At 38.2% G+C, this 26854-nt stretch overlaps 1 protein-coding gene across 1 annotated transcript in view; it reads left to right on the top strand.

The window, feature by feature from the left end:
* The window catches only part of LOC107601195 (peroxisome proliferator-activated receptor gamma, coactivator 1 beta), a 46849-nt gene extending 20455 nt beyond the window's left edge, over positions 1 to 26394 (top strand). Inside the window, exons 2-12 of the mRNA XM_016293267.1 lie at positions 4494 to 4679; positions 5785 to 5979; positions 12651 to 12767; positions 14296 to 15178; positions 16329 to 16374; positions 16803 to 16867; positions 18246 to 18771; positions 21529 to 21604; positions 21743 to 21861; positions 21948 to 22078; positions 23926 to 26394. Of these exons, the coding sequence (XP_016148753.1) occupies positions 4494 to 4679; positions 5785 to 5979; positions 12651 to 12767; positions 14296 to 15178; positions 16329 to 16374; positions 16803 to 16867; positions 18246 to 18771; positions 21529 to 21604; positions 21743 to 21861; positions 21948 to 22078; positions 23926 to 24017 (2436 nt within the window). The 3' untranslated portion in view covers positions 24018 to 26394. The remainder of the gene's footprint in view (positions 1 to 4493; positions 4680 to 5784; positions 5980 to 12650; positions 12768 to 14295; positions 15179 to 16328; positions 16375 to 16802; positions 16868 to 18245; positions 18772 to 21528; positions 21605 to 21742; positions 21862 to 21947; positions 22079 to 23925) is intronic.
* The last annotated feature ends 460 nt before the right edge of the window (positions 26395 to 26854 follow it).

Raw genomic sequence — 26854 nt, 5'->3', positions numbered from 1 at the left:
ATCTGCATTTGGCATGGGCAGCATTCAAAGCCTGGCCCGTCACAAGCAGCTTGTGTAAGAGCCAGTCATGAGACTGAGGATAACAGCTATATATAACATCTTAGATAGCAGTAGGCTCAAAGGGAACAGGGCACCCAGATAAGAGCCTATTAGCTCGTAAATGCAAGGAATGAATGAGTAACCTGCAGCTTTACTAGAATAGCGACATAACTGAATTGTGCTCAGATCAATCAGTCTATCTATCCATCCATAACAGAAATCCCAGATAACAGTGGTGTCCAGAACCCGTTCAATCTCAGATGCTGCATTTGATGGCCCTGCAGTAGGAAATGATCGACAAATTTATAAAGGTCACACTGTGTCTTTTCTTTTGCTTTTTACATGCTTTGCCTATAATTATCCTTAAATGTATTCATACAATTCACCAGATAGCTTGAAAACATGCCAGTACACTGTCAACAGTGGGTCAGCTTTGCATAGTTGTGTGTTGAAGATCAAGTACTCCTGCGCCACATGGCTAGGGTTGAGTTTTGTACCATGCGTTCGTTGTAAATTAACGCTGATGCATTAAACCTACATGCTAATACGTGCTTGTTTATGAGTGTTAACTTGGTGTGCCCTTGGACTCAGACTCGCTATGCATACTCGTATACGTCAAATGCATACGCAGTTCACCCCTCGCTGCCTGATTTTTGCGTGTAATGACCTTTCTTGTTATGAGAGATTCGTGGAACTTTTTTTTTAATGTTGAGTGAATGGAAAGGTCATTCTTGACTACACAGATCACTGATTAGGCTTTACCGCTTTAGCCTTGAGTAGGTCAGCTACGCTCATTAACTTTTGTTCATTTAATAGCATCAGTCTAGCGCTAACTGCTGGGACATATCTCTTTTGGTGCATTCAAATGTGGCTGGATTTTGTCGCCTCATAATAGTGTGATGATCATGAGAGGTCTGGGTGCAGCGGACTCTGTTAATGGGGTGAACTGGTGGTTTTATCAACGTGTGAGTTATGCAGATGATTCCAGCACGCGTGAACAGCACCTCTGCTGCTTTCCCTCACGAAGCGTGTGCAGCATATGCTGCTACTACAGAACGTCAGCAGCAGTGGAGCTCCATGGCTTCCTTTTGCATTTGCATAGGGATGGGCGGTAAGACCCCAATTTTTATGGTACAAATAACACAATATGAGCAAATTTATATCACTGTAACAGTACATATTGCAATATGTTGTTTTTATACTTGAAATTTATATATACAGTATATATATATATTGATATAGTATGTATATATGGTTGGTGACATGGATTTACTGCTAGTATAACTGGAAAAGCAAAGTCACTTCTTCTGTTTGATGGTATATACGGTCATACCGCCCAGCCCTACCTACACTGCAGCATGCATTCTCGTGCTCGTGACCTTAAACCTTCAGAGTCCAAGGAGCTTTTTATTGATTGATATTGAGACTCTCCATAACACAAAAATATATATATATATATATATATATATATATATATATATTGATATAGTATGTATATATGGTTGGTGACATGGATTTACTGCTAGTATAACCGGAAAAGCAAAGTCACTTCTTCTGTTTGATGGTATATACGGTCATACCGCCCAGCCCTACCTACACTGCAGCATGCATTCTCGTGCTCGTGACCTTAAACCTTCAGAGTCCAAGGAGCTTTTTATTGATTGATATTGAGACTCTCCATAACACAAAAAAGAGAGCAAGAGAGAATAAAAAAAAAAGATTGATTAGCCGGAGCTCTTGTGCTCTTGGGGAGGGGGTCTCAGAGGAAGGAGATGAGACAGTGGCATGTGAGGGGGATGCGTAGAGGCTGCTAAGTGTGTGTGTTTGCATGCTCTCTGTGTGTGTGTGTGTGTGTGTTGGATGATTGGCGAACACTTTCATTACACTTGCATCCGTACACACGTGTGCACATGCACAACACATTCAGGGCATCTCAAGTAGTCCCTTTAAAATGCTGCAGGCAGGAATGGATTTCCTGTTTTTTAATTTTTTACTTTTGCCAGAAGCCTTCCTGCTGTGATTCCTTTGACATTGATTTAAACGTGCATTAATTCAATAAGCACATCGCACAGTATTATTAGGGATAGGGGGATAATAGTATGCAAGTATCCAAGTAAAAATTTAAATTAATTTGTGACCTTTTAGACTGCAAAACAAGCATATGAAAAAATAATGATGATGATATTAATAAATCTTATTATGTTGTTAAATATTATTAATATACCAGACTAATTACACTACTGCTTAGAAGTTTGGGCTCAGTACATTTTTTAAAATAATTAATATATTATTTATAATAAATAAATAATAAAAATTAATACTTTTGTTGTTTTGATTCATTAAACTGATCAATAAGGACATTTATAATGCTACAAATGATTTCGGTTTCAAATAAATTCTGTTGAACTTTCTATTCATCAAATTTGATGAAAAGTATGAATATTTTACAATCTTACTGTTTAGTGCTGTATGTTTAATCAAATAAGTGCAGCATTTCTGAGCATAAGAGACTTTCAAAAAAATTCTTTCAAAAATCTTATCGACCACTAGGGATGTAACGGTATGAAAATGTCTTATCGCGATTATGGTGAAAATTATCACGGTTAACAGTATTATCACAGTATTGTTCAAATGTGCTGGAGATGTTCAAAAAGTACAGACACATAAATCACTTCACTAAGTTTTAGTCAGAACCTTCAGAGGTACATTCATATAATTAATTAATTCATATATTAATTTGTTTAATTCTTTTAAAACCTCCCAGCTTTTCCGCCCTGTTTTCACTCAAAACGAAACTACTCTGAGTGTTGTGCACACATGAGACTGTTATTTACAGTATTTATTTATCGTGAGTTGTTCAAATCGCGGTAATCTAATACGGTTTTAATGATAATTAAAAGATGAAACGGTAATACTAACCGTGGGGAATTTTATCATGATTTATCGTCAAACCGGTAATCGTTACATCCCTACCGACCACAAACTTTTGAATGTAGGGTATAATATATAAATGACTAATCAATGTAATAATAATGTTTTTAAAAATTTAATTAAAATGTAAACTCACAGGTTTTAGCTATATGTATTGGTATCATTCTCTAGTCTCGTTGTTTTCAAGAATTTTTCAACAATAGCTTAGCGAGGCGGTTTAAAATACTGCAGATATAATAAGATTGGGCTGAAACCGTGCAGAGGTATGGGCTACAGTATGTGACCTCGTTTCATCAGAGCTCAGCAGCTGGTAATATGTGCTTTACAGACTCTCTTCGTAAAGTCTTCGCTGTTTGATTCCATGCAGTTCACTGCATTTTAAAACTGTGACATTAATGGCACCCTGTAAGTTGCCTGCTCGTTTTTGCACCCGCTATTCCAGGCCTAGTGTAAGAAAATAAAGGGAACTGAATAAGCTCAATCATCATCTGTGTGAAACAGAGAGGGGAGAATTCGTGCAAACAGTCATCAAAAATGCATGGCAGCGGCCCTGTAGAATATTGATGCTACGGCCTCCTGTAAACCGAGGCAGCATCACACCAGGTGTCCTCCAGGAATCCTCTCCACAAACAGACACTAACGGGTGGGGTGCGCTAGCCAAATGATCCAGTGCGACATGGAGATATTAAGGCATGTGTGGTTTTCTGCCGTACCCCTGGGGTTTAGACAACTTCCCTTCTCACAGTGCTTATTGACACAGACACACACGCACGGTTCATTATATCTCTCACTCTCACACACACACTTTATCTCTCTTCTCGATCACACATGCAAAGGAAGTGCAAAACGGCATATTTTCAAGATCAGCTAGCATGAGGGTTGACGGAACAACTAGTCGACTGATGTGTTTTAAGGAAGGCCTATAATTAAACTGGTTTGGGTTCACCTGACCGCAATCAGACGCACGTTTCAAAGGGACCTTTACGTAAGACACGTTCTTATGTTCAAAAGTGCTTAGATGGAGCGAAAGAGAAAGCATGGGTCTTGAGAAAAGTCATTTTGAGACTATTTTTAGTGTAAAACACTCACAAAAATGCTGCTTTTAAGGCGCAAGCGAGTTTTACTGTGAAAATCGTCTAAAGTTTACAAGCATGTTAAATAAAGCACAGACGCTCTAAATATCGAAAACATCTAGTTTTTCCATGACTTATTTCTATTTCTTAGTAGTTTCCTCTGACAACAAACCCAAAACCCATAGCTATGGTTTTTAATTCAAGGATGTGCAACCGTTGCTAAATCCAGGGTCAGCTTTTCTTCTACTTTCAACTCCCAGTTCATTAGCTGTAATGAAGTTGTGCTGAGGGTTAGTACTAATTCAGATGACTGTTACGAGCTCAGGATCTTCACAGTCACGGCATGTGTATTGATTTCCCAGCATTTACGGCGGAATGCATTCTTTTTAGATTTAGTGTCCTCTGATGTTGGCCTTTTGACCTATCATTTTTTCTCCCTTTCGTTCTCAGTATGGGGAAGAGGAGGTCTGCTCAGACCGCCTGGATGCTGACTTCCCTGACTTTGACCTCTCGCAGCTGGACGCCAGTGATTTTGACTCAGTGAACTGCCTCAGTGAGCTGCATTGGTGCAACGAGCACTCAGATCACTCCCCTGCCTCCATACAGTACAGCGGCGGGAACCCAGAGCTATTCGAGGTGGGAACCGTCATCTGAACTTCCTTTATTGTGCAATGTAGATTGTGATGATTAGTAGTATTTGTAATTCTTCAGTAAATCTCTGTCCCAAATGATGCACTTGAAATGAATCCATCCAGAATTATGTCAAGATTGGACTTGAAGGGCTGTAAGGGCTGAGGGCAAAATTTGGGAAAGGCATTAGTCTTAAAGGGATAGTACATGCAAAAATGAAAATTCTGTCATAATTCACTGAATAGCATGCACGTGATAGCATGTAGGTTTAATGCATCAGCGTTAATATACAACAAACGCATGGTACAAAAATTCTCTTTTTTAATATATATATTTTTGTCAATCTAATGAAGGTCCAAGGAACCAAAATTTTCAAGCATCAAAAAGTAAAACAAGACATTTGAAAAATAATCAATATGAATCGAGTGCTTTAATCTAAGTCTCCAGAAGAGACTTGATTGCTTTATATGACGAACAGATTTAATTTAGGCTTTTATTCACATATAAACTTTGATCAATGCACATATATAGAGCACATCAACTATGGTATGCCAGAATAAACCTCATAGATTGTTTACCATATTTGATGTGAATTATGTATATGCATTCATACATGTTAATAAAAACCTTTTATGTTTAAAATGTCTTTTCGTACATTTTGATGCATGAAAGTTTTGGTTGCATGGACAGTATTAAATTATTAAGAATATTAGAATATATGCTTTCATTTGAGTGTCAAAGATGAAGGGTAAATTATGACAGAATTTCCATTTTTGGGTGAAATAAAGCCTAGTTCAGTAAACCTTTTACTGTACGACAATGGTGTAAGATTAAATCTAACTACTAGTCAAAGCCATGGCATAGTGGTTAGTACAAATACACATTCTGATGTTATTTTGAGCCATGGTGCTCATGTGGGTGTTGCGGGTTTGAGTCTGGCCTGCAACGGTTTCAATCCTGATTTTCCCTTCTTTTATGAATAACCTCTGTCCACTGTTTCCATCTTATAAAGAGGTAGAAAATAGTAGACGTATACAAACTGTGTAAGTGTAGGTTTTCCTTATCTTTGCTTTGCAAAGCATTTGCCTTCATTTCTTTCTCGTTGTTTCAGGAAGAAAATGCGGCACTGCTCGCTGCCCTCACAGACAGCCTGGACGGCATTGTTGAGGACGGAGTCGGGGGTCTGTCTGTGTTCCCTTCGCTGGGGGACGACCCTGAGGAGGGCGAGGAGGAGGAAGATGACCTCCCTTTGGACAGTGAGCCCCTCCCTGGCTCATTGAGCCCAGAGACAGAAGACCCATCTCTAGTAAGAACCCTTCCTTCCTGTTTAAGGTGGATTTGGATGGGCCTCTGACTACCCCACAGCATGGGTATGATAGGCAACACAGGTCTGAATTTTTCTCATTTTGGGCTTTTTGTTTCATTTTAAGCTACCGATCTAACAAGAATCCTCTTCACAGGCAGGGGTGTGGAACATGGACACCGCTTTTTCTAGGCTTTCATTTTGCCACACATCCCATTGCTCTCATCTTCTTCTGAGCCTTATAAGAAAGTACTGTGGTGATACCATGGTATTGTGATAGTATCTGATGGCAATAGCATGGTGCTTTGATATATTCCATGGCAGTGTATGAATACCATGCTATTGAAATTGCACACTGCCATTCAAAACTGTGGGTCAGTAAGATTTTTGCCATCACAGGAATAATTTACATTCAAAATATAACGATTCACTCAACTCACAATGCGATACGATTGGATTCACAATGCGATTTTCTCAAAAACAATTTAACAAAATGAGATATAAGATAACAATCTTACCTTTTTACTGTATTTATGATCAAATAAATGTAGCTAAACTTTTAAACAATAGTGTACTTCAGAAAATCCCATTGCATTACCATTGTGATACCATGGTACTTTTTTAAGGGAATGCTTATGTGTACTTCCCAGATCTTTGATTCCTTCAGGTCACGAAATGGACTTCTACATCAGTGCTCTTTGCTCCTTTTTCCCACCTTTTGTGAGAGAACTCAACTCTCATCTCTTTCTAAAGACGCCACTTCCTGGAACAAGTTGGTGTGTTTGTTATCTATCCCTCTCAGCTCACAAGCCCCAACAATTGAATCTGTGTACATTGTAAAAGCAGTTATAACAGTTATTACCCGTTGGACAGCTTTTCATTTTTACTTTCTTCTTTTTTTCCCCCTTTTTCTCACTGCTCTTTCCTGTAACGCTGAACAATGGGTTGGCATGGCTGTATTGTAATGTAGCTGTTTTTCCAGTTTGTCGTGTGTTTTGTGATTTTTTTTTTTTTTTTTTACCTTAGAGACTGGTAGTACTTACGTTAATGACTGTCTTACATTTCACTGAATACCTTTCAGAATTGACATTGTTCTGGGATCGCATTGTTTGGCGCCGATGAAAGAGCACCATCTGATTACTGAGATAATCATTGCCTCAGAGACCAGTGATTTTGACTCAGTGAACTGCCTCAGTGAGCTGCATTGGTGCAACGAGCACTCAGATCACTCCCCTGCCTCCATACAGTACAGCGGCGGGAACCCAGAGCTATTCGAGGTGGGAACCGTCATCTGAACTTCCTTTATTGTGCAATGTAGATTGTGATGATTAGTAGTATTTGTAATTCTTCAGTAAATCTCTGTCCCAAATGATGCACTTGAAATGAATCCATCCAGAATTATGTCAAGATTGGACTTGAAGGGCTGTAAGGGCTGAGGGCAAAATTTGGGAAAGGCATTAGTCTTAAAGGGATAGTACATGCAAAAATGAAAATTCTGTCATAATTCACTGAATAGCATGCACGTGATAGCATGTAGGTTTAATGCATCAGCGTTAATATACAACAAACGCATGGTACAAAAATTCTCTTTTTTAATATATATATTTTTGTCAATCTAATGAAGGTCCAAGGAACCAAAATTTTCAAGCATCAAAAAGTAAAACAAGACATTTGAAAAATAATCAATATGAATCGAGTGCTTTAATCTAAGTCTCCAGAAGAGACTTGATTGCTTTATATGACGAACAGATTTAATTTAGGCTTTTATTCACATATAAACTTTGATCAATGCACATATATAGAGCACATCAACTATGGTATGCCAGAATAAACCTCATAGATTGTTTACCATATTTGATGTGAATTATGTATATGCATTCATACATGTTAATAAAAACCTTTTATGTTTAAAATGTCTTTTCGTACATTTTGATGCATGAACGTTTTGGTTGCATGGACAGTATTAAATTATTAAGAATATTAGAATATATGCTTTCATTTGAGTGTCAAAGATGAAGGGTAAATTATGACAGAATTTCCATTTTTGGGTGAAATAAAGCCAAGTTCAGTAAACCTTTTACTGTACGACAATGGTGTAAGATTAAATCTAACTACTAGTCAAAGCCATGGCATAGTGGTTAGTACAAATACACATTCTGATGTTATTTTGAGCCATGGTGCTCATGTGGGTGTTGCGGGTTTGAGTCTGGCCTGCAACGGTTTCAATCCTGATTTTCCCTTCTTTTATGAATAACCTCTGTCCACTGTTTCCATCTTATAAAGAGGTAGAAAATAGTAGACGTATACAAACTGTGTAAGTGTAGGTTTTCCTTATCTTTGCTTTGCAAAGCATTTGCCTTCATTTCTTTCTCGTTGTTTCAGGAAGAAAATGCGGCACTGCTCGCTGCCCTCACAGACAGCCTGGACGGCATTGTTGAGGACGGAGTCGGGGGTCTGTCTGTGTTCCCTTCGCTGGGGGACGACCCTGAGGAGGGCGAGGAGGAGGAAGATGACCTCCCTTTGGACAGTGAGCCCCTCCCTGGCTCATTGAGCCCAGAGACAGAAGACCCATCTCTAGTAAGAACCCTTCCTTCCTGTTTAAGGTGGATTTGGATGGGCCTCTGACTACCCCACAGCATGGGTATGATAGGCAACACAGGTCTGAATTTTTCTCATTTTGGGCTTTTTGTTTCATTTTAAGCTACCGATCTAACAAGAATCCTCTTCACAGGCAGGGGTGTGGAACATGGACACCGCTTTTTCTAGGCTTTCATTTTGCCACACATCCCATTGCTCTCATCTTCTTCTGAGCCTTATAAGAAAGTACTGTGGTGATACCATGGTATTGTGATAGTATCTGATGGCAATAGCATGGTGCTTTGATATATTCCATGGCAGTGTATGAATACCATGCTATTGAAATTGCACACTGCCATTCAAAACTGTGGGTCAGTAAGATTTTTGCCATCACAGGAATAATTTACATTCAAAATATAACGATTCACTCAACTCACAATGCGATACGATTGGATTCACAATGCGATTTTCTCAAAAACAATTTAACAAAATGAGATATAAGATAACAATCTTACCTTTTTACTGTATTTATGATCAAATAAATGTAGCTAAACTTTTAAACAATAGTGTACTTCAGAAAATCCCATTGCATTACCATTGTGATACCATGGTACTTTTTTAAGGGAATGCTTATGTGTACTTCCCAGATCTTTGATTCCTTCAGGTCACGAAATGGACTTCTACATCAGTGCTCTTTGCTCCTTTTTCCCACCTTTTGTGAGAGAACTCAACTCTCATCTCTTTCTAAAGACGCCACTTCCTGGAACAAGTTGGTGTGTTTGTTATCTATCCCTCTCAGCTCACAAGCCCCAACAATTGAATCTGTGTACATTGTAAAAGCAGTTATAACAGTTATTATCCGTTGGACAGCTTTTCATTTTTACTTTCTTCTTTTTTTCCCCCTTTTTCTCACTGCTCTTTCCTGTAACGCTGAACAATGGGTTGGCATGGCTGTATTGTAATGTAGCTGTTTTTCCAGTTTGTCGTGTGTTTTGTGATTTTTTATTTTTTTTTTTACCTTAGAGACTGGTAGTACTTACGTTAATGACTGTCTTACATTTCACTGAATACCTTTCAGAATTGACATTGTTCTGGGATCGCATTGTTTGGCGCCGATGAAAGAGCACCATCTGATTACTGAGATAATCATTGCCTCAGAGATACCAAAAAAGGCTAACTTACAGAGTGTAGCAGCAAATTATATAAGAGATGTCTGAAGGAGGGACAAATTATTCTTAAATTGATGAAAATTATGTATATCCATCTGTGAATAAGACTACTTTTATGGTGCCACTAGGGTTGGAAATACCTGTAAATATAACCTGTTAACAGTTTGTAGTTTTGCCATGAAAACTATTAATTTACAATCACACGGAACATGGAAAAAGTTCTAAACAAAACATTTCACAGAAGTGAAATATTACTCAAAAGTAATACTTTGCAGTAAGGTTCAATACATTATACATATATTAAAAATACTGTATATGTATCTATACAGTGTATTTATACATATATATATATATTAGGGCTGTCAAAGTAGCTGAAAAACTGAATTCGAATTTTTTACTTAAATATGATCAAAATTCGAATTATATTCTAATTTAAAATGCATGATTTCAGTTTGAGTGAAGAAAAACTTTTGGCTTCTCTCCTGAGGCCACAAGAGGGCGCATCGAGCAAAATATTACTAATGCACGTTTATTCAAAGTGCATAATGTTTAAAATAATGTTTATAAACCAATTATAATTAAGTTGCTTAAACAACTATAAACAAAACAGCATCATGTATATACGCATAGTTTAATGCAAAGGTCCGAAATCACACAGAGTACATTTTTCATTTAAAAACACGAGATGCAGTGGGATGGGGAAAAAAAACCCGCCGTAAAGTCTCGAGGTATGTTTTTTAAAAGTTGAACTTGCATTCATTTTACATGGCTTTCTAAACATGCGGCTCCTTTGTGCGAGATGGGAGTGTGAAGGAGGGACAAATTATTCTTAAATTGATGAAAATTATGTATATCCATCTGTGAATAAGACTACTTTTATGGTGCCACTAGGGTTGGAAATACCTGTAAATATAACCTGTTAACAGTTTGTAGTTTTGCCATGAAAACTATTAATTTACAATCACACGGAACATGGAAAAAGTTCTAAACAAAACATTTCACAGAAGTGAAATATTACTCAAAAGTAATACTTTGCAGTAAGGTTCAATACATTATACATATATTAAAAATACTGTATATGTATCTATACAGTGTATTTATACATATATATATATATTAGGGCTGTCAAAGTAGCTGAAAAACTGAATTCGAATTTTTTACTTAAATATGATCAAAATTCGAATTATATTCTAATTTAAAATGCATGATTTCAGTTTGAGTGAAGAAAAACTTTTGGCTTCTCTCCTGAGGCCACAAGAGGGCGCATCGAGCAAAATATTACTAATGCACGTTTATTCAAAGTGCATAATGTTTAAAATAATGTTTATAAACCAATTATAATTAAGTTGCTTAAACAACTATAAACAAAACAGCATCATGTATGTACGCATAGTTTAATACAAAGGACCGAAATCACACAGAGTACATTTTTCATTTAAAAACACGAGATGCAGTGGGATGGGGAAAAAAAACCCGCCGTAAAGTCTCGAGGTATGTTTTTTAAAAGTTGAACTTGCATTCATTTTACATGGCTTTCTAAACATGCGGCTCCTTTGTGCGAGATGGGAGTGCAACGGTGATAGACGTCCCTCTAGAAAATGCGTGAAATATGCGTTCTGTGTGAACGGCTTGGTTTCAGTTTTGACGTAAACAAGATCTCCGCATTGATGTTTCTCCAACGTTTTTGTATTCGAATGTGGATTTTTATTTTAAATTCGACGAATATTCGAAATTCGAATTTTTTTTGACAGCCCAAATATATATATATTGTGCATTAACTGACACTGAAATATACTATCATTCATCATGAATTAATGTGTTCATAATGCATTGATATTAATTAATACAACTTGAAATATTAAAAAATATGTTCAGTCTGTTCAACGACGTGACACTGAAGAGTAATGACTGCTGAAAATTCTGCATTGCATCACAGGAATAAATTACATTTTAAAATGTTATATAATTATTCAATTCTATTATTATTATGAAAATATAATAATTATTATATTCATAAAATAGAAAACAGTGAAATTGCAATGATATTTCACTGCTTTTACTGTATTTGTGTTCAAATAAATGCAGCCTTGGTGAAAATAATAGGCTTTTTATAAATAAATACACACAGACTTTTGAATGGTAGTGTATATAAACGAGTTAACATTCACCAAGATTAATACATTTTATAAGAGTATTGTTATGGTTATTTCATGTTAACTATTTCAGTAACTAATGTTAACAAATTGAACCTTATTGTAAAGTTCCAAAATATGATTAATAAAGTTACTGTCGACAGATGCATTTCTCTGTTAGATGATTTGGTAACAATGGAATTGTTTCAGTGTAATTTAGCTTCCTCCTTGAGTCTCAGTGTAAGAGTTTAGTCTGGGTGTAATAGCTGAGATCCCCCTCTGCTGGCAATGGCCGCAGTTACACCTCAGCCCCTAAATGAGGCCAGTCTGTGTGCAAAACAAGGGGTGCATTGAAGACCCACGAACAGGGACAGCAGAGCACATGTTTTCATGACATAGATGGCCAGTGCATGCCAAAACGGTTTGGTACGCAGAAGCTGAAACGCTCAGTGCCCCTTCAGGTTCCTCAATGGACACTGAGAGACATGGACAGACCTGCCAAGTTGGCACATTAACAATCGCTTAAGGGACTCAACAACACTGTGCTTCTTCTTTCTTTGCTTTCTCTAGTTGCGCTGGTCATTTGGGACTTGCATTTCAGATTTTCTTGAATATCCAGTAACTTTTAATGTCTTGTTCTTACAGTGGCTACAGCACAGAACTGCTTGACACTTGCTTTTGTTGTTGTATTTGAGTACTGAATGTCAACATGGCAATATTTCTTGATTTTGTGTGTAATTTTAAATGCACCATGGATCATCAAATTATAACCCCTGGCCTCTCATTCCCTCCACAGCTCAAAAAGCTCTTGTTGTCGCCCCCTAATGTCCCCGCGGGCCTCGATTCGCACAAAGACGTGCATCGCCATAGCAGCAGGAGCCAGCACGTCAAACCCGTGAGGCCTGTGCTCAAGGTGAGAGGAAGTTCCAGCCGCCGTGATTGCAGTTTAAACTCAAAACATGTGATGCAGTGTCATAATAGGAAATGGATTTAACAACCTCAGTGTTAGCACGCATGCTATTCACTACCGGTTTACGCTGTGGCATATTCCCACAGCAATGCTAATGCCTAATTAGCTTATGCCAGCCTTTAGAAACCACACTGAGGATTTGTGCTTCAAAGTTTCAAAGCCTGTGAAGCCTGTGGTTCCTCATTCACTGGCTCCGCTTTGGCACGCCGCACCTCGGCTAAGGCCGCTGTCGCATTAGAGTTGAGTGCAGCCATCTGTCATAGCAAAGCCACAGCCTCTGCCCAGCCTAAAGGGCAATGTTCACTGGGTTTGAGATTATTTAAAAGAACAAGCAGTAGTTCCTCAGATACCAAGAGAATATCTTGCAACTAACCTTGGCAAATTTGTCACAGTAACCTTAGAGCGAAGTACGCTCTGAAATAGACTTTAGGGGTTTCAGCTGCCCCGCGTGCCTCGCGTGTTTGGTCAGCTCATAAGGCCGTTACAAAAGATAGCTCGCTACATACCACTGATGAATGCCATGAGCAAATGCTTAACACTATAACCGTTTCGAAGTTTTTTTTTTTCATTTTTATTACTTCTGTCATTATAGTGCTACAACAGTTTTGGCACATGTGGTTTATTTTATTTTAAATTGATTTTTTTTTTTTTTATTGTTGTAAAACATTAAAATCTGATTAGATTTCTGTAAAATGTGATTGGAGCTGATTTATTGTTGTTATTTTAATAATTGAGTAAATAATATATACTACTATAATAAAGTTAGAATAAACAATAAACAAAAAAAAGCTTTTCTTTGTGTATGTGTGGTTTTGAAAGAAATGTCATATACTTGACAATTAATTGATCAAGTATTGAGACCAGTAATATTCTAAAATGTTATTATAACTTAAAGTATCAGTTTTCTGATTTCATGTATTTTAAAATATTTTTATTCCTGTGATCAAAGCTGAATTTTCAGTATCATTACTCCAGTCTTCAGTGTCACATGATCCTTCAGAAATCATTCTAATATGCTGATTTGCTGCTCAAGAAACATTTCTGATTATTATCAATGTTGAAAACAGTCGTGCTGCTTCAAATTTTTGTGGAAAGTTCAAAAGAACAGCATTTATTTGAAATATAAATCTTTTGTAACATTATAAGAGTCTTTAGTGTCACTTTTGATCAATTTAATCAAATGTCCTTGCTGAATAAAAATATTAATTATTGACCCAAAACTTTTGAATGGTTGTGTACATTTTAAATAATTGTTTCTTTAGTGAAAAATATTGTCCTGTACTGTTGACAGCTTTTCATAAAAGCAGTAATTCACTTGAGGCTGCGTGTAACAGCGATTTTACCGCATATCTCAAGCATAATTAAATCAAGTAATGGACAGGCTCTTGAGTTGCTCTCTTATTGCTTTATTATGTTTCAGTTGTATTTAATATGAAAAGATTAAATGAAATGTCTCCTCCTCCCTCCGCAGAAGGACAAATCAAGCACACAGGAGCGTAAGCCACGACCAGTGAGGCCCTCCGGTCGTCTTTGCACTGAACTCCACCGCCACCTCACCACCGCACCTTCAGCTGACACAGAGGAAGAGGAGGAAGATGAAGAGGACAGTGACTCGGAGGAGGAGGAAGAGGAGGAGTCATCCAGCAGCGAGGGCGAGAGCATGGTGTGCGTTGAGCCGGCAAAGCCTCAGTTCTCCTCGGAGAAGGAACTGCTCTCTGTAGTGGAGCTCATCAAATACATGCACACGTACTGCCTGCCCATACGCAAACAGGCCAGCTGGGATCGCAAAGAGCGTAAGGCCAAGCCTGAGAGCTCGCAGGTCTCCCGCAGCCTTCCTGTGAACTCTCAGAAACCGGCTCCGCAGACCAGGCCGAGGGCTCCTTTCACTCGCCGCAGGGAAATCAAAGCCCACTCCCTGCTGAAGGAGCTGCTAGAGGCCGTCAGCTCATTTGACGTAAGCAAGCCTTACAGAATGCACAGCCCCCCTTATATCCACTGCAGAGGGGCTGCGACTCGGCTCGGCACTGACCTTTCTTCCTCCTCTGCACGTCAGCCCAAAGCCGAACCTAAAGACTCGGACTCCGAGAACTGGCAGAAGGCCGCAAAGCGCACCAAGAGCCCCGAGCCAGAAGAAGGCTCCTTTTCGGTCAGGCGTTCTCGCCGGCTGGCCTCCTTCCCCAGCCGATTCGCTAAAAAAGTGCGTGTGAACTGTGGCCGGTCGGAACCCAGTGTTGTGCAATCGAGCGAAGAGGAGAACGCGGTCAAGCATCCTCCCGCTGAGCCTCCTTCTGATAGCAGGCAGAAGAGCAGCTCCCACAAGGCGTTTGAAGCCCATAACCCATGCTGCAGTGATGGTAAGACATTAGTCACCTGAACAGCACACGAGGGAAACATACTGCAAGTTCCCTCCTAAAACTATAGATTCACATGACAAAGACTTATTATTTATGCATGTATTTATTTTTGTGTATCTGAATCTGTTATTTATTTTAAAAAAAAAATGCGTGTGTAATTCATGATTCATGGTTAAATAATTTTCAGTTCAGTTGCTGAATTAAAATGTAATCAAATATCAGTTTAGATTTATATCAAAAATAGTTATGATTTATATCGAATATAAATTTGACAAATTTGAATCTCTTTGAATGACCAAAAAATAAATACATAAAAAAAAAATATATATATATATATATATATATATAAATATTAATATTTAGAAAACTTGTGCCTTGTGGAACAAAAAATAAAAAAATAAAAAAAAAAAAAAAATATATATATATATATATATATATATAAATATTAATATTTAGAAAACTTGTGCCTTGTGCCCTCGGTCAAGTGTGCAAATAGTAAGTCATATTTGTGGCAAAAATAACATTACATTAAATTTATAAAATAATAAAATATAAATAAAAGTATTCATTATTAAATAATTAAAAAAAAAAACTTTTTAAACATTATTCCTCAAAAATAAAACATTTTAGTTCAGTGGTTCTTTTAGAAAAACATCTGTTTACTGTTGCTTTTATGTATATATTTTTTTATATATAATTTACATATATATTATTTTGTCATTTATATATTTTAAATTTATATATTTATATTTGTCAGTAGATTTAAACTTTTCTTTCCTTAAAGAACTTTTTTTGTTTTTGTTGTTTTAGAAAAACTTCTGTTTACTGTTGGTATTGTGTGTGTGTGTGTGTGTGTGTGTATATTATTCTATGTAATTTATATAGATTGATTTCATAATTTATATAGATTTAAATAAATTTATATTTGTCAGTAGATTTTAACTTCATCTTTCCTCAAGGAACTTTTTTGTTCTGTAGTTCTTTTGAAAACCATCTATTTAGTGGTGCTTTTAAGAACCCAGAAACCGGATGCTGTGAACAACTTATAATGTACTATTAAGCATGATTTTAATATTCAGAGAGCCAGCTCAGGAACTCTACTGCGTGTGCTGTTGAGATCTCTAACATCTGTCTGTCGTTCTGATTGCAGAGAAACGCTCCTGCCTCTGTTTGCCGCTGGTGTCCAAATCCAACGGGTGTGTGTTCCTTTCATATCTAATCTATTCTTGAGCCCTGGAACACTTCCAGGCCGACAGTTTAAGACCACCGCTAGACTCGTCCATCTTCAAAATTGCCTAGAGGAGGCTTGTAGAGCTGCTGTTTTTACATACAAAACTCTCACAGTAAAACTTTTCTATAAATAGCCCTGAGGTTCTTCTAACAATTACAGTCATTTGTTGTTCTCTGCATATACATAGCTCAGACACGGTGTGAAGTAAAACAACCGAGATCAATCAAACCCTGCTCCAAATGTCATTAGTAGACAAATATAAACCTCTAAAACTGATGCATTTAGTTGAGACTGTATCATTTCCTCTCTCTCTCTCTCTCTCTCTCTCTCTGTTTTTCTTGTCCATGTAAGGGTTTAATAGACTGCAATCTCTTTCTGTATTTCTCTGATCAGAGACGTGCAGTATGCCAACAAGCCCTTTGAGCAGACTCTCTCTGTGGAACTGTGTGGCACAGCAGGTAATATTGCGCACTCAGTGAGGGGTATTTTTATAAGTGTGCCGTTTTTGGCATTGTGTGAGCTATTAGCACTTGATTCACCTCATATGTTCTCACACATGCTAGTTTCTTGCCAGTATTTGCACAGGATTTATGTAGCTGATGACGTGTCTGAATTAGGCTAGTGAATGTCTAAATGAACTGAATGGTAAACTTTGTGTTTTTACTGGGCCCTGTCCAAACACATGTTCAAGCATTTACATAAAAGAAGATTATTCTGTATATTTATGCTACTGTTGAAAAGTTTGGTGTCAGTAAGATTTTTTCAAATGTTTTTGAAAAAAGATGCTCACCAAGGCTGCATTTATTTGATGAAAAACCGTAATATTGTGAAATATTATTACAATTTAAAATAACTGTTTTCTATTTTACTATATTTTAAAATGTAATTTATTCCTGTGATCAAAGCTGAATTTTCAGCATCATTACTCCAGTCTTCAGTGTCGCATGATCCTTCAGAAATCATTCTAATATGCTGATTTGCTGCTCAAGATACATTTCTGATTAATATTTAATATTAATATTCATGTGCAAACTGTTATACTTCTATACAGGATTCTTTTTTTCAGTATAAATAGATCGAAAGGACAGTATTTATTTGAAGTTGAAATCTTTAGTAACATTATAAATGTGTTTACTGTCACTTTTAATCAATCGAATGTATCATCGCTGAATTAAAAGAAAAAAATGTCAACAGTGACGTGTACATATGTAACATTTCTGAAGTTTAATGCTTAGTTTTAGAGGTTTGTATGAGCAATAGCACTGGAGATAATTGCGTTAGCAACCACCACTACTAATAACTGATTCAAGTTAATCTTTCATTATTATATATTAGGGATGCACCGATATGAAAATTTTGGCCGATACCGATAACCGATTACTCTTTATTTTTGAAAGCCGATCTCTTTTAACTTAACCAAACGCATTCTATATGAGATAAATCAGATATACATCAAATAAACACAATATTACAACGTACAATTGCACAAAAGGCTGCAAACGAACAGCGCGCATCTGAAGTGTCTCTGAAGGAAATAATGCATTATTTATCGGCTTTAAGATCGGCCAAATTTTCTTATCAGGCCGATACCTATAACAGAAAAAATGAGCATTTATCGGCCGATACCGATATGGTGGCCGATATATCGTGCATCCCTATTATATATTATAAATGCTTCATATTATGTATGACTCCTTTTGTAAGCTTCATTAATGATGTTCATTTTCTGCCTGTTGTGCGCTGCGACTAATAACATAATGTTTGGTGATATTCGAGTGCGTTTGGTCGTGGCGCTCATGTGTGTGTCGTAGTGATTAATGAGTGTGTGTTTTCCAGGCCTGACTCCCCCCACCACACCCCCTCATAAACCAGTGGAGGACGAGCTCTTCAAACCAGATGGAAAAGCTGAGCTCACCACCAAGAGCTCTTGCCTGGCACGGGCGCACATACGCAAGCTCCCAGAGCAGACGGAGCTGTACGCCCAGCTGCGCCGGATGGGCCAAACGGGCGACTCGGACGCTAAGGGAGGGACGCAACGGGTGTACGGGGACCACGATTACTGCCTGTTGGGCCTGGGAGAGAGTTGCAAGGCGATGGCAGCTGTACTAGGCTCTCAGTGCCGTGTGGAGGTGCATGAGAAGGAGGAGATGGCTGTGAAGAATGGGGAGCTGGAGGGACTGGAGGAGAGGCTCCTAACTGATTGCCAGCAAAGGACTGAGGCTGATTCGCCCGTGGCGTTGTCTACGCCCGGTCCAGAGCAGACCAGTCAACCCTCACCTGTCCGCACTCCCACCCCCGAGCTGGATGCCCAGTCCCCAGTTTCCAGTTCGCCCCCCTCCCCAGGCTGCAAACTCCCCTTCAGGTACTGAATACTCCGGTGCTTTTTCCATTGTTGCGTTTCATTGATCTCAGAAATTCGGAACTTCTAACTTTGAAAAGTGCAATAGAATGCCACTTATGTGAAGCCCAAATGTGTGTGTATGATGTCTAGGGCCCAGGCACGGCACCAGAATTTTTTCTCTACCGGTGCTAAGGGGGGCTAGACCAATATGTGGGGGTGTTAAGAAAATAAATGATATTGATGACGTCAGAGTAAACCGGGGCTATTCAAAATTCTGACAGGGCTATAGCCCCCCCTAGCCCCGGTGTAGCGTCATCACTGCTAGGGCAGATAATAGACAACTAAACATTAGTCGACCTGAATAATAGTTAGTTAGTCATAGAAAAAAAATAAAATGGACAGATTGTTAACGGATGGTCCTTGAGATAATCACAGTATATCGGGTTGGAAATCCAAACTTTCGTCTAGCATTAATCGAACTCAAATATGTCTTATCATTTTGAATTTAAAGGGGTCATATGATGCTGCTAAAAAGAACATTATTTTGTGTATTTGGTGTAATGAAATGTTTATGCGGTTTAAGTTTCAAAAAACACATTATTTTCCACATACTGTACATTATTGTTTCTCCTCTATGCCCCGCCTTTCTGAAACGCGTCGATTTTTACCAATCTCATCATTCTAAAAAAAGCGAGGTGTGCTCTGATTGGCCAGCTATCCAGTGTGTTGTGATTGGCCGAATTCCTCAAGCGTGTGACGGAAATGTTACACCCCTCACCATATTGTGATGCCTGCGGCAACCACATGTGACGACCCCGGGCTGGACTCCACTTCGTCCACAGTGAAAGCCGATCCGGCGATCCACAGCGAAGTTGATGTATTTCCTCAGCGACCAGCACGGATCAGCTCCAGGAATGATGAAGCAGATATCGTCCTCTTTTGGAAGACCAAACAAAGTAATTTCGCTTTCACAACAAAGCACACAGCGTCTTCACGACATGGCGGCGGCGGCAACAACAATACTACTGCGAGAATAAAAGTTACACCTTCTTTCTTTGCGTGAACATTTGAGCGGCGTTATGCAAATCTTCCCACATCGTGACGTAGACATGTGGGGGCGTGTTAGAACGAGCCGTTTTAGGTAGGCGTGGCTGACTCTTAACTTTTATAAAGAATACCTCTTTGGATTTGAGACTTTAGTCTTTGCAACTTTACAGATCTTCTTTATGCACCAAGAGCTTGTAACACTCCAAAGAGAAAGGAAAAATTGAAATCGCATCATATGACCCCTTTAAACTTGTAAGGTAGTAGCAGCTTTACATGGCCGCTCGCTCTAACGTAAACCTAGATAAATGTGGAGTGTGGAAGCTGTTAGAGCGCCACTGCATGACATGGAGGCGCCGGTGCGATCACTTGTGTTTGTTCCTCATAACAGTGGAAACAAAATGCACCGTCATTTTTGCTCATGCAGATAAGAGTAATACATCATTCGAAACTGTAAAGGGTCTGCTTTTATTTGTGTACACTCACAATGTCAACAAGATGTTATGTTTTTGTAAAATAAAGAAAGCAAACAGGGCGTGCTTTCTGCTGTCTCGGTCTCCGTGAGCTGGAGCACGTCACAATAATGAACCAAAACTCAGCATATAGGCTACTTGAAGGTTGAAAAAAAAGCTTGACTTTTAAAACAAACCAATTCAAATCCAATACTCTTTATGTAATCCGTATGAAAGGTGTATTTCTCTCTGAAGGCGTTAACTTCATCTCTGCAGCCGACACGGACTCAGACAACACTAGTTTACTAATAAATAATTCAAATATCTCTTTATTGTCTATAAATATGGTCTATATCAACATCATGTGGAAACAAGCACCCAAAATGGCAGCTATAACCATAACAAAACAGAAGAACAATATTACTGGAATCACTCTCAGAATGACTTTTTCCAACTGATGAATGATAAAACATTGTCAGCCAATCAGAATCCACCTGACTTTAAAGAGCTGAGCATTTAAAACAGCGGACAACAAAACTAAAACTAAGACAGAACTAATATAGTTCTCATTACAGCTATCCTAATAGTGAACAGGCCTTTAGTCTGGTTTTGTGTATTGATTATTCAGATTACATGGATATTACAATTTTAATAGTGTTGCCACAGAAATGCATAATTCTGAGAAAGCAAACAGGGTCCTGGCTTGCCATTAATTATGGTAATTACAGCATGGTGTGAACGCAGCATGAGTTAAAGTTCCTGCATCACATCAGAAATGTTTGGCAGTGATATAGATGTTAAAAAAGTGTAAACCTGCAGTATCACTGCCAACAAAAAAAAAGATTTTCTTATTTAGTATTTTTTTCTTGTTTTTAGTACACACACCTCTATGTTTGGAAATCAGAGATATCACCCTTATGAAAATTAACCATGTTTTTATTACAGTAAAAGTGTAGTACCCATGTTTTTTTGGTGTATTGATTACCGTTTGTATAACCACAGTTTTACTACAAATACCATGGTTAAACTATTGTTAGTGTAGCAAAACCATGGTTAATTTGTGGTTACCATGGTTTAACTATAGTAAGCATGTTTTTTTTGTTTTTTTGTAGTAAACCAATGGTTAATTTTAATAAGGGGAGAAATATCCTACCTGTACATCTGCCTTTGAATGAAATGCAGCACAAATCCCAGTGCCGCTGCTATTAGCAATATGCTAACTACTTTCTTTTTCAATTTATTAGCCATTTTGCGTAAGTCAGCCCTGTTCTCCTTCTTTCAGCGATGAGAGCTCAGAGACATGCCACGGAGCAGCTGAGAAAAGGAGCAAGACAAAGTGTGGACTAGAGAATGATGTGGTAAGGTCGTGTTTTCAAACCGATTTTATTAGTCGCAGCACTAACCTCATTATCAAAGCCGTAGATGCATCTGATGTCTGATTCGTTTCCTTTAAGTGCCGTCGAGTGTATTTATTCTAATCCGCTGTGCATTTGCAGAACAAGTGCCAAGTGATCTACATTCACAACCTTCCGAGCAGCGTCACTCAGTCCATGCTGCGTAAGCGCTTCGAGGCCTTCGGTCGGCCAGAGGACTGTAAAGTGGTCATCAAAAACGAGTGGGTTCTGTTTCCATCTACTTCCCTGAGCTTGTCGTGCCCTGAGCGGGAGAATGGAGCGCTGATGTTTCTGTGTGTTTGTGTAGGGAGCGTTGTGGGGTGATCACGCTGAGAGCCGCTCAGAACGGCCAGACCTCACGGCACAGGTGGGACTCGCTCGGTCCGAGCGGAGGGAGCGGCAGCCGGCGGTTCGGCAGGAAGCGTTACATCGATCTGGGTACGAGAACACAGAGCTTCCTGTCTCTTTGATGTCGCCTTTGCGTCAGACGTCTGGTGCTCTGTTCTTAGTCAGATGAAGTCAGAGGTGTCTTCTCATTTCTAAGCTAATAAACAGCCTAATTCAACTTCATTTGCATTTAAATGGAAAAAAAGACTTTTTGATTCTTGGTTGACCCGCTTGAAAAAGCAGGGTGCCGTTTTAATTATAGTCAGGCCAGTGCGCCGCAGTGCTTGCTATTACATCAAGTCCAGGAACTAAATAATGTGTGAAGTCAGTTCCAGACGATGAGAATGAAAATCTGGTCATTTTTAAGTCAGACTCATCATCTAATTCAATGTGCTGAGTCAGGTTGTATCTAGCCTAGATCAAAGTTTGGTTAAAAAAAGGTTGCACAACTGCTGTCAAGATATGTCATGTGTTTTGTAAATGACTGACGCTGGTATTTAGATCAGTGATTCTCCACTGGCTTTGCTTTCTAACACAGTTTAAAAATGGGTTTTTCATACAAAAGTAAACAAATATTGAAATCAAATCAAATTTCAAAGAAACGCACAGGCTCATTATGCAGATTATTAACATGACATGCATGAACTGAATAGGAAATCCAAGATTTGTCAAAGTGAATTGAGGAAATGTATAAACAGCAGCACAAGTGTGATTTAGCATCTTAAAATATATTACAGACACTGAGCCAAGTGGTGTATTATTAGTATTGGCCATATTATCAAGCTGTGCTGTAACTGTTAACTAAAACTAATAAATATAATTTAGGGTCAATTAAATAAAGCTGAAATAAAAGAAAATACAAATATTAGATGAAAAACTAAAAGTAATAAAAAATATAAAAAATGACAGAAGCACACAACAAAATTACTAAAACTAGAATTAAAATGAAAACTGAAAATATAATAATAAAAGCTACAAATTACTATAATTGTATATAAATAATGGTAAAATAACATGTATTAAGCGGCATGTAATTTTGCACCATTATATTGTAGAATTTGACATTAACAATAAACTGTTTTTTCCCCAGTATCTTGCCAAGCACAATTGTAGTACTTTTTGTATTTTATTACTTTATTTACTATTTACTTATTTATAATATATATACATAATAATAGCTGCGTTTGTATGAAACCAGAGCGAGTCCGCGATACCAGGATGACATAATTAAATAATTGTACACCATTTTGAATCGAGTTTTAATATTTTATTAGCCAAACAAACGCAAAGCTTCCACCAAGAAAAAAATAGTTCAGGCAAGAGTACAGCGCCGACTGCTGTTACCCGGATGAGCCGGTGTTATCAGCTCTCACCGGTTGTTATCGAGGGATAACATACCTCGGAATGTCACGACTGACCAATCAGAATCAAGTATTCCACAGAGCCATGTAATAATACAATATAATATAATATGGAATGTACATGTGAGATTAATTTAGAGAGAAGATGCACAAAACTACATTCTTTTAAAATGGCAGTAAAATTATACAAATAAATCCATCAATAGCCCATACAACCTGATTGTTTTGTTGTTATAGGAAATGTATTTAACCAAATATAATTTTTATTCTCTTTTTTTTCTCAGCATGTCGCTAAGCACAATTATAGTACTTTTTGTATTTTATTGCTTGAATAATATTGAATAGAATGTACATGTAAAATTAATTTAATAATTTAGTACTATAATTCAAATTATACAAATAAATCCATCAATAGCCTTTGCAACCTGATTATGATTTGTTGTTACAGGAAATATTTTTTACCATATATCATTTTTAAATTGCTTTTAGCAGATGACCTTGGTGTAACAAACTAACTGTGAGTGTTTTGTCGTTCAGATGAGGCGGGTCCCGGTCCGTTGAAGAGCAAATATGATGCACTGGACTTTGACGCTCTGCTGAAAGAGGCCCAGAGGAGCCTGCATCGCTGACACGCGCCTTACCACGCCTCCAGCCTCACGCCCCGTCCCGGACTCGCCTCAGCACCTCAAACAAGGCACTTCTTCATGTTTACATTTTGAACATTGGAATAAAAAAAAAAATGGACCTTGTCACTTCTGAGGATCGGAGGTCATTGGGGCGGGAGGATTACAAAGGAACAGAAACAGCTCTGAGACACTGGACACAAGTGCTGCTTCTCGTGTGTGGTTGATGCCATTCGTGATGTTGCGAGCGGCTCGGGCTTCGTAGCAAACCGCACTCTTTTCCATCGGTTGTTGTGACGTTCGTGTGCTTTTTTCTGTTTTTTTTTTTTTATTTGTACCCCTTTGTCACTCTTCTTAGACCTGCAAGGTGCTTTCACCGTTTTGTCGTACAAATATATAAACAATAACAGCTTTGTATTAGCGAAACTTTGTGGATGTTCAACTCTGTGTGTGTGTGTGTGTGTGTGTGTGTGTGTGTGTGTTACGATGGATTAAAAGTGGATTAAAAAAAAACGACAAACAAAAAAATCCTACAAGGTAGAGTTTACAGATCAATAAGTCAAGAAAAAAGTAGTCTTTTTGTAATTTTAGTGCTTCCTTGATTTCATCTATGCACTCAAACGAGGTAGTGCTTCTTTAGTCTGGCCTCTGCCCTCCTCTGGTGTTTAAGGGGCTTTTGCTGCTGGCTGTCAGACACAACCGAGTCCAAACCCGACTGTGTTATCTTAACGCTGAAGTGTGTCATTTTTTTGACGTTAAAATACTCCAATCCCAGCCAAAAGCTGTTCAAGTAAACACAAATCCTAAAAAGAGTATCAAAACATTTAGTTTGAGCAGCCTGACACATTAGGGGCGGAGCTTTCTGTTTGGCTGACCGATTGGAAACCTGTTTGAAAACCGTCATTATGTTTGGTGCAGAGCTACACACTTCATCTTTAATTCACCAGTTGCTGTTACTGTTTTACGTGTCGGAACGCGACCCAATCTGGTTTAGAATCCCAATCTGTCGGAAACGGTTTTCAAGAATGTACCTATCACGAAACACGCGATTGTAATGCCCATCCTGTTGGTCTAGATTCGAAAGTACAGTTGAGCGTTTAGACTCTCCCAGTAGCATAGCCCTACCAGACATCCAGGCTTTTGCTGAGAGAAGGGTGGCGGTAAACTAGGAGGAAGATCTTTCCAGAGCTCAATCTCATTAGAGATACGGTCGTATCTCTGCTTTGTTTACGTGTCACTCTCTCATACTCTTTCTCTCTATAAGCTCAAACACTCTTTTTTTTTTTTTTTAACTCTCTCCTTTCTGACAGGGGAAGATCTGCGGGTTTTTTCTAGCTCTTACCTTGTGGCTACTTCTCTCTTTGTCCTTTGTGTGTGTTTTTTGAAGTCTAAACGTGTACCAGTGTATAACTGCGTGTCGTTTGTGTCTTTTACGGGGTCTAGGGATGGCTCCGTCCCTTATTATATGCTGGGACCTGTTGCTTTTATTCTGCGGGGGTCTCCTCGAACCTTCGGCCTGTGGATCTAGTGCAGTTGTGAGTGTGTGTGTGTGTGTGTGTGTGCTGGTTTAGGGAGAGCCGTCAGCCTCTCTTTACTCCCTAACTCTCCCCTTTAGCCAGAAACACACCCCAAACCTGAATGTTTACATGACTGAATTCTCTTTCGACTTTTACTAGAGCGCACACTAAGTACAGAACGCCTTATTCAGTATTTAAGTACCCTATTAGGATGTGCCTTTCGGCTTTCCCTTTTACGGTACTGAGCTGTTACTTGGACACGACCTCTGAATATTACAGCCGCTTTTGTCCAATTTGCCCTATAAGAGCTTCAGAAAACAAACTGAATGAGTGTTTGTGCTTAGTATGTATACTACAAAGTAAGTGAGAGATGTGCTGGTTTACATGATTATGTATATATATATATATATGGAGAAGTATATAATGTGTATATAGCACTGTGTCTTGTGTAAACATGAGATGTATGGATATGTGCTGTACAGCGATGTGGTAACGTGTGGTTTTAAAGGGTGGCTCTGATTGGTTGTTGGTGAACCCGATGATGCAGCATTAAGCAATACAGGGAGATCCAGAAGGGAATTGTTCATTGATATGGCTTCATAAGTCAAACACAGTTGTATAAAGTGTCCCTTTAGAAATGGTTCTCTTTAATGACTTTAAGATTAAGCGTTTTTCTTTTTTTATGCAATTGAGATGCAATACCGCTGAGAGAGCTAAGAAAGCTTTTCTTATAACGGAAGGCTTTATTGAAGAGATTGGTTGTATTAAGGGTAATCGAATCCTGTACTGTATGTTGTAGACGGCTCGGATGGTTCGAAAAGAAGGTCGACGTTTAGAATCGCTGGCCTAGAGGGACTTTTTTTGTTAGGAAAATACACAGACAGCCCAGTCTCACAGGGAGAGCCTTAAACCTTAGAGGAAAATAAAGCTATCAGTCCTATCTGATCTCCTGTACAATCCAATGTGTTTTCTTCACTTTTTCAATACAGCCATATTATAAAAGGTATATACATATATATGATTATATAAATACATATATATATATATTTGTGTTTGTGTAGATAAATATATAGATGATATAATTTGTTATAGACCATTTTATTCAGTGTTTCAGAACTCTTCAGTACATTTCAACACTGTCAATCTAGAATGTACAGATTCAAATTAAAAATATTAAAAAAATAAAAAATAAAAAAAAACTTCCAAAGGGAATCTTCTTCAATGCAATACATTTTTCCAGCCCTCATTTTAGCAGTCGCTAGACAAGTTGACCAAAAAGTACATTTGATGTTTGGATACAGGAGAAGCGTGGTATCACATCAAATC

Source organism: Sinocyclocheilus grahami, unplaced genomic scaffold, assembly GCF_001515645.1.
Source record: "Sinocyclocheilus grahami isolate Dianchi unplaced genomic scaffold, SAMN03320097.WGS_v1.1 scaffold301.1, whole genome shotgun sequence".
NCBI lineage: Eukaryota > Metazoa > Chordata > Actinopteri > Cypriniformes > Cyprinidae > Sinocyclocheilus > Sinocyclocheilus grahami.
The sequence above is the reverse complement of the archived record's forward strand: the minus strand, read 5'-3'. Positions and strand labels throughout refer to the sequence as shown.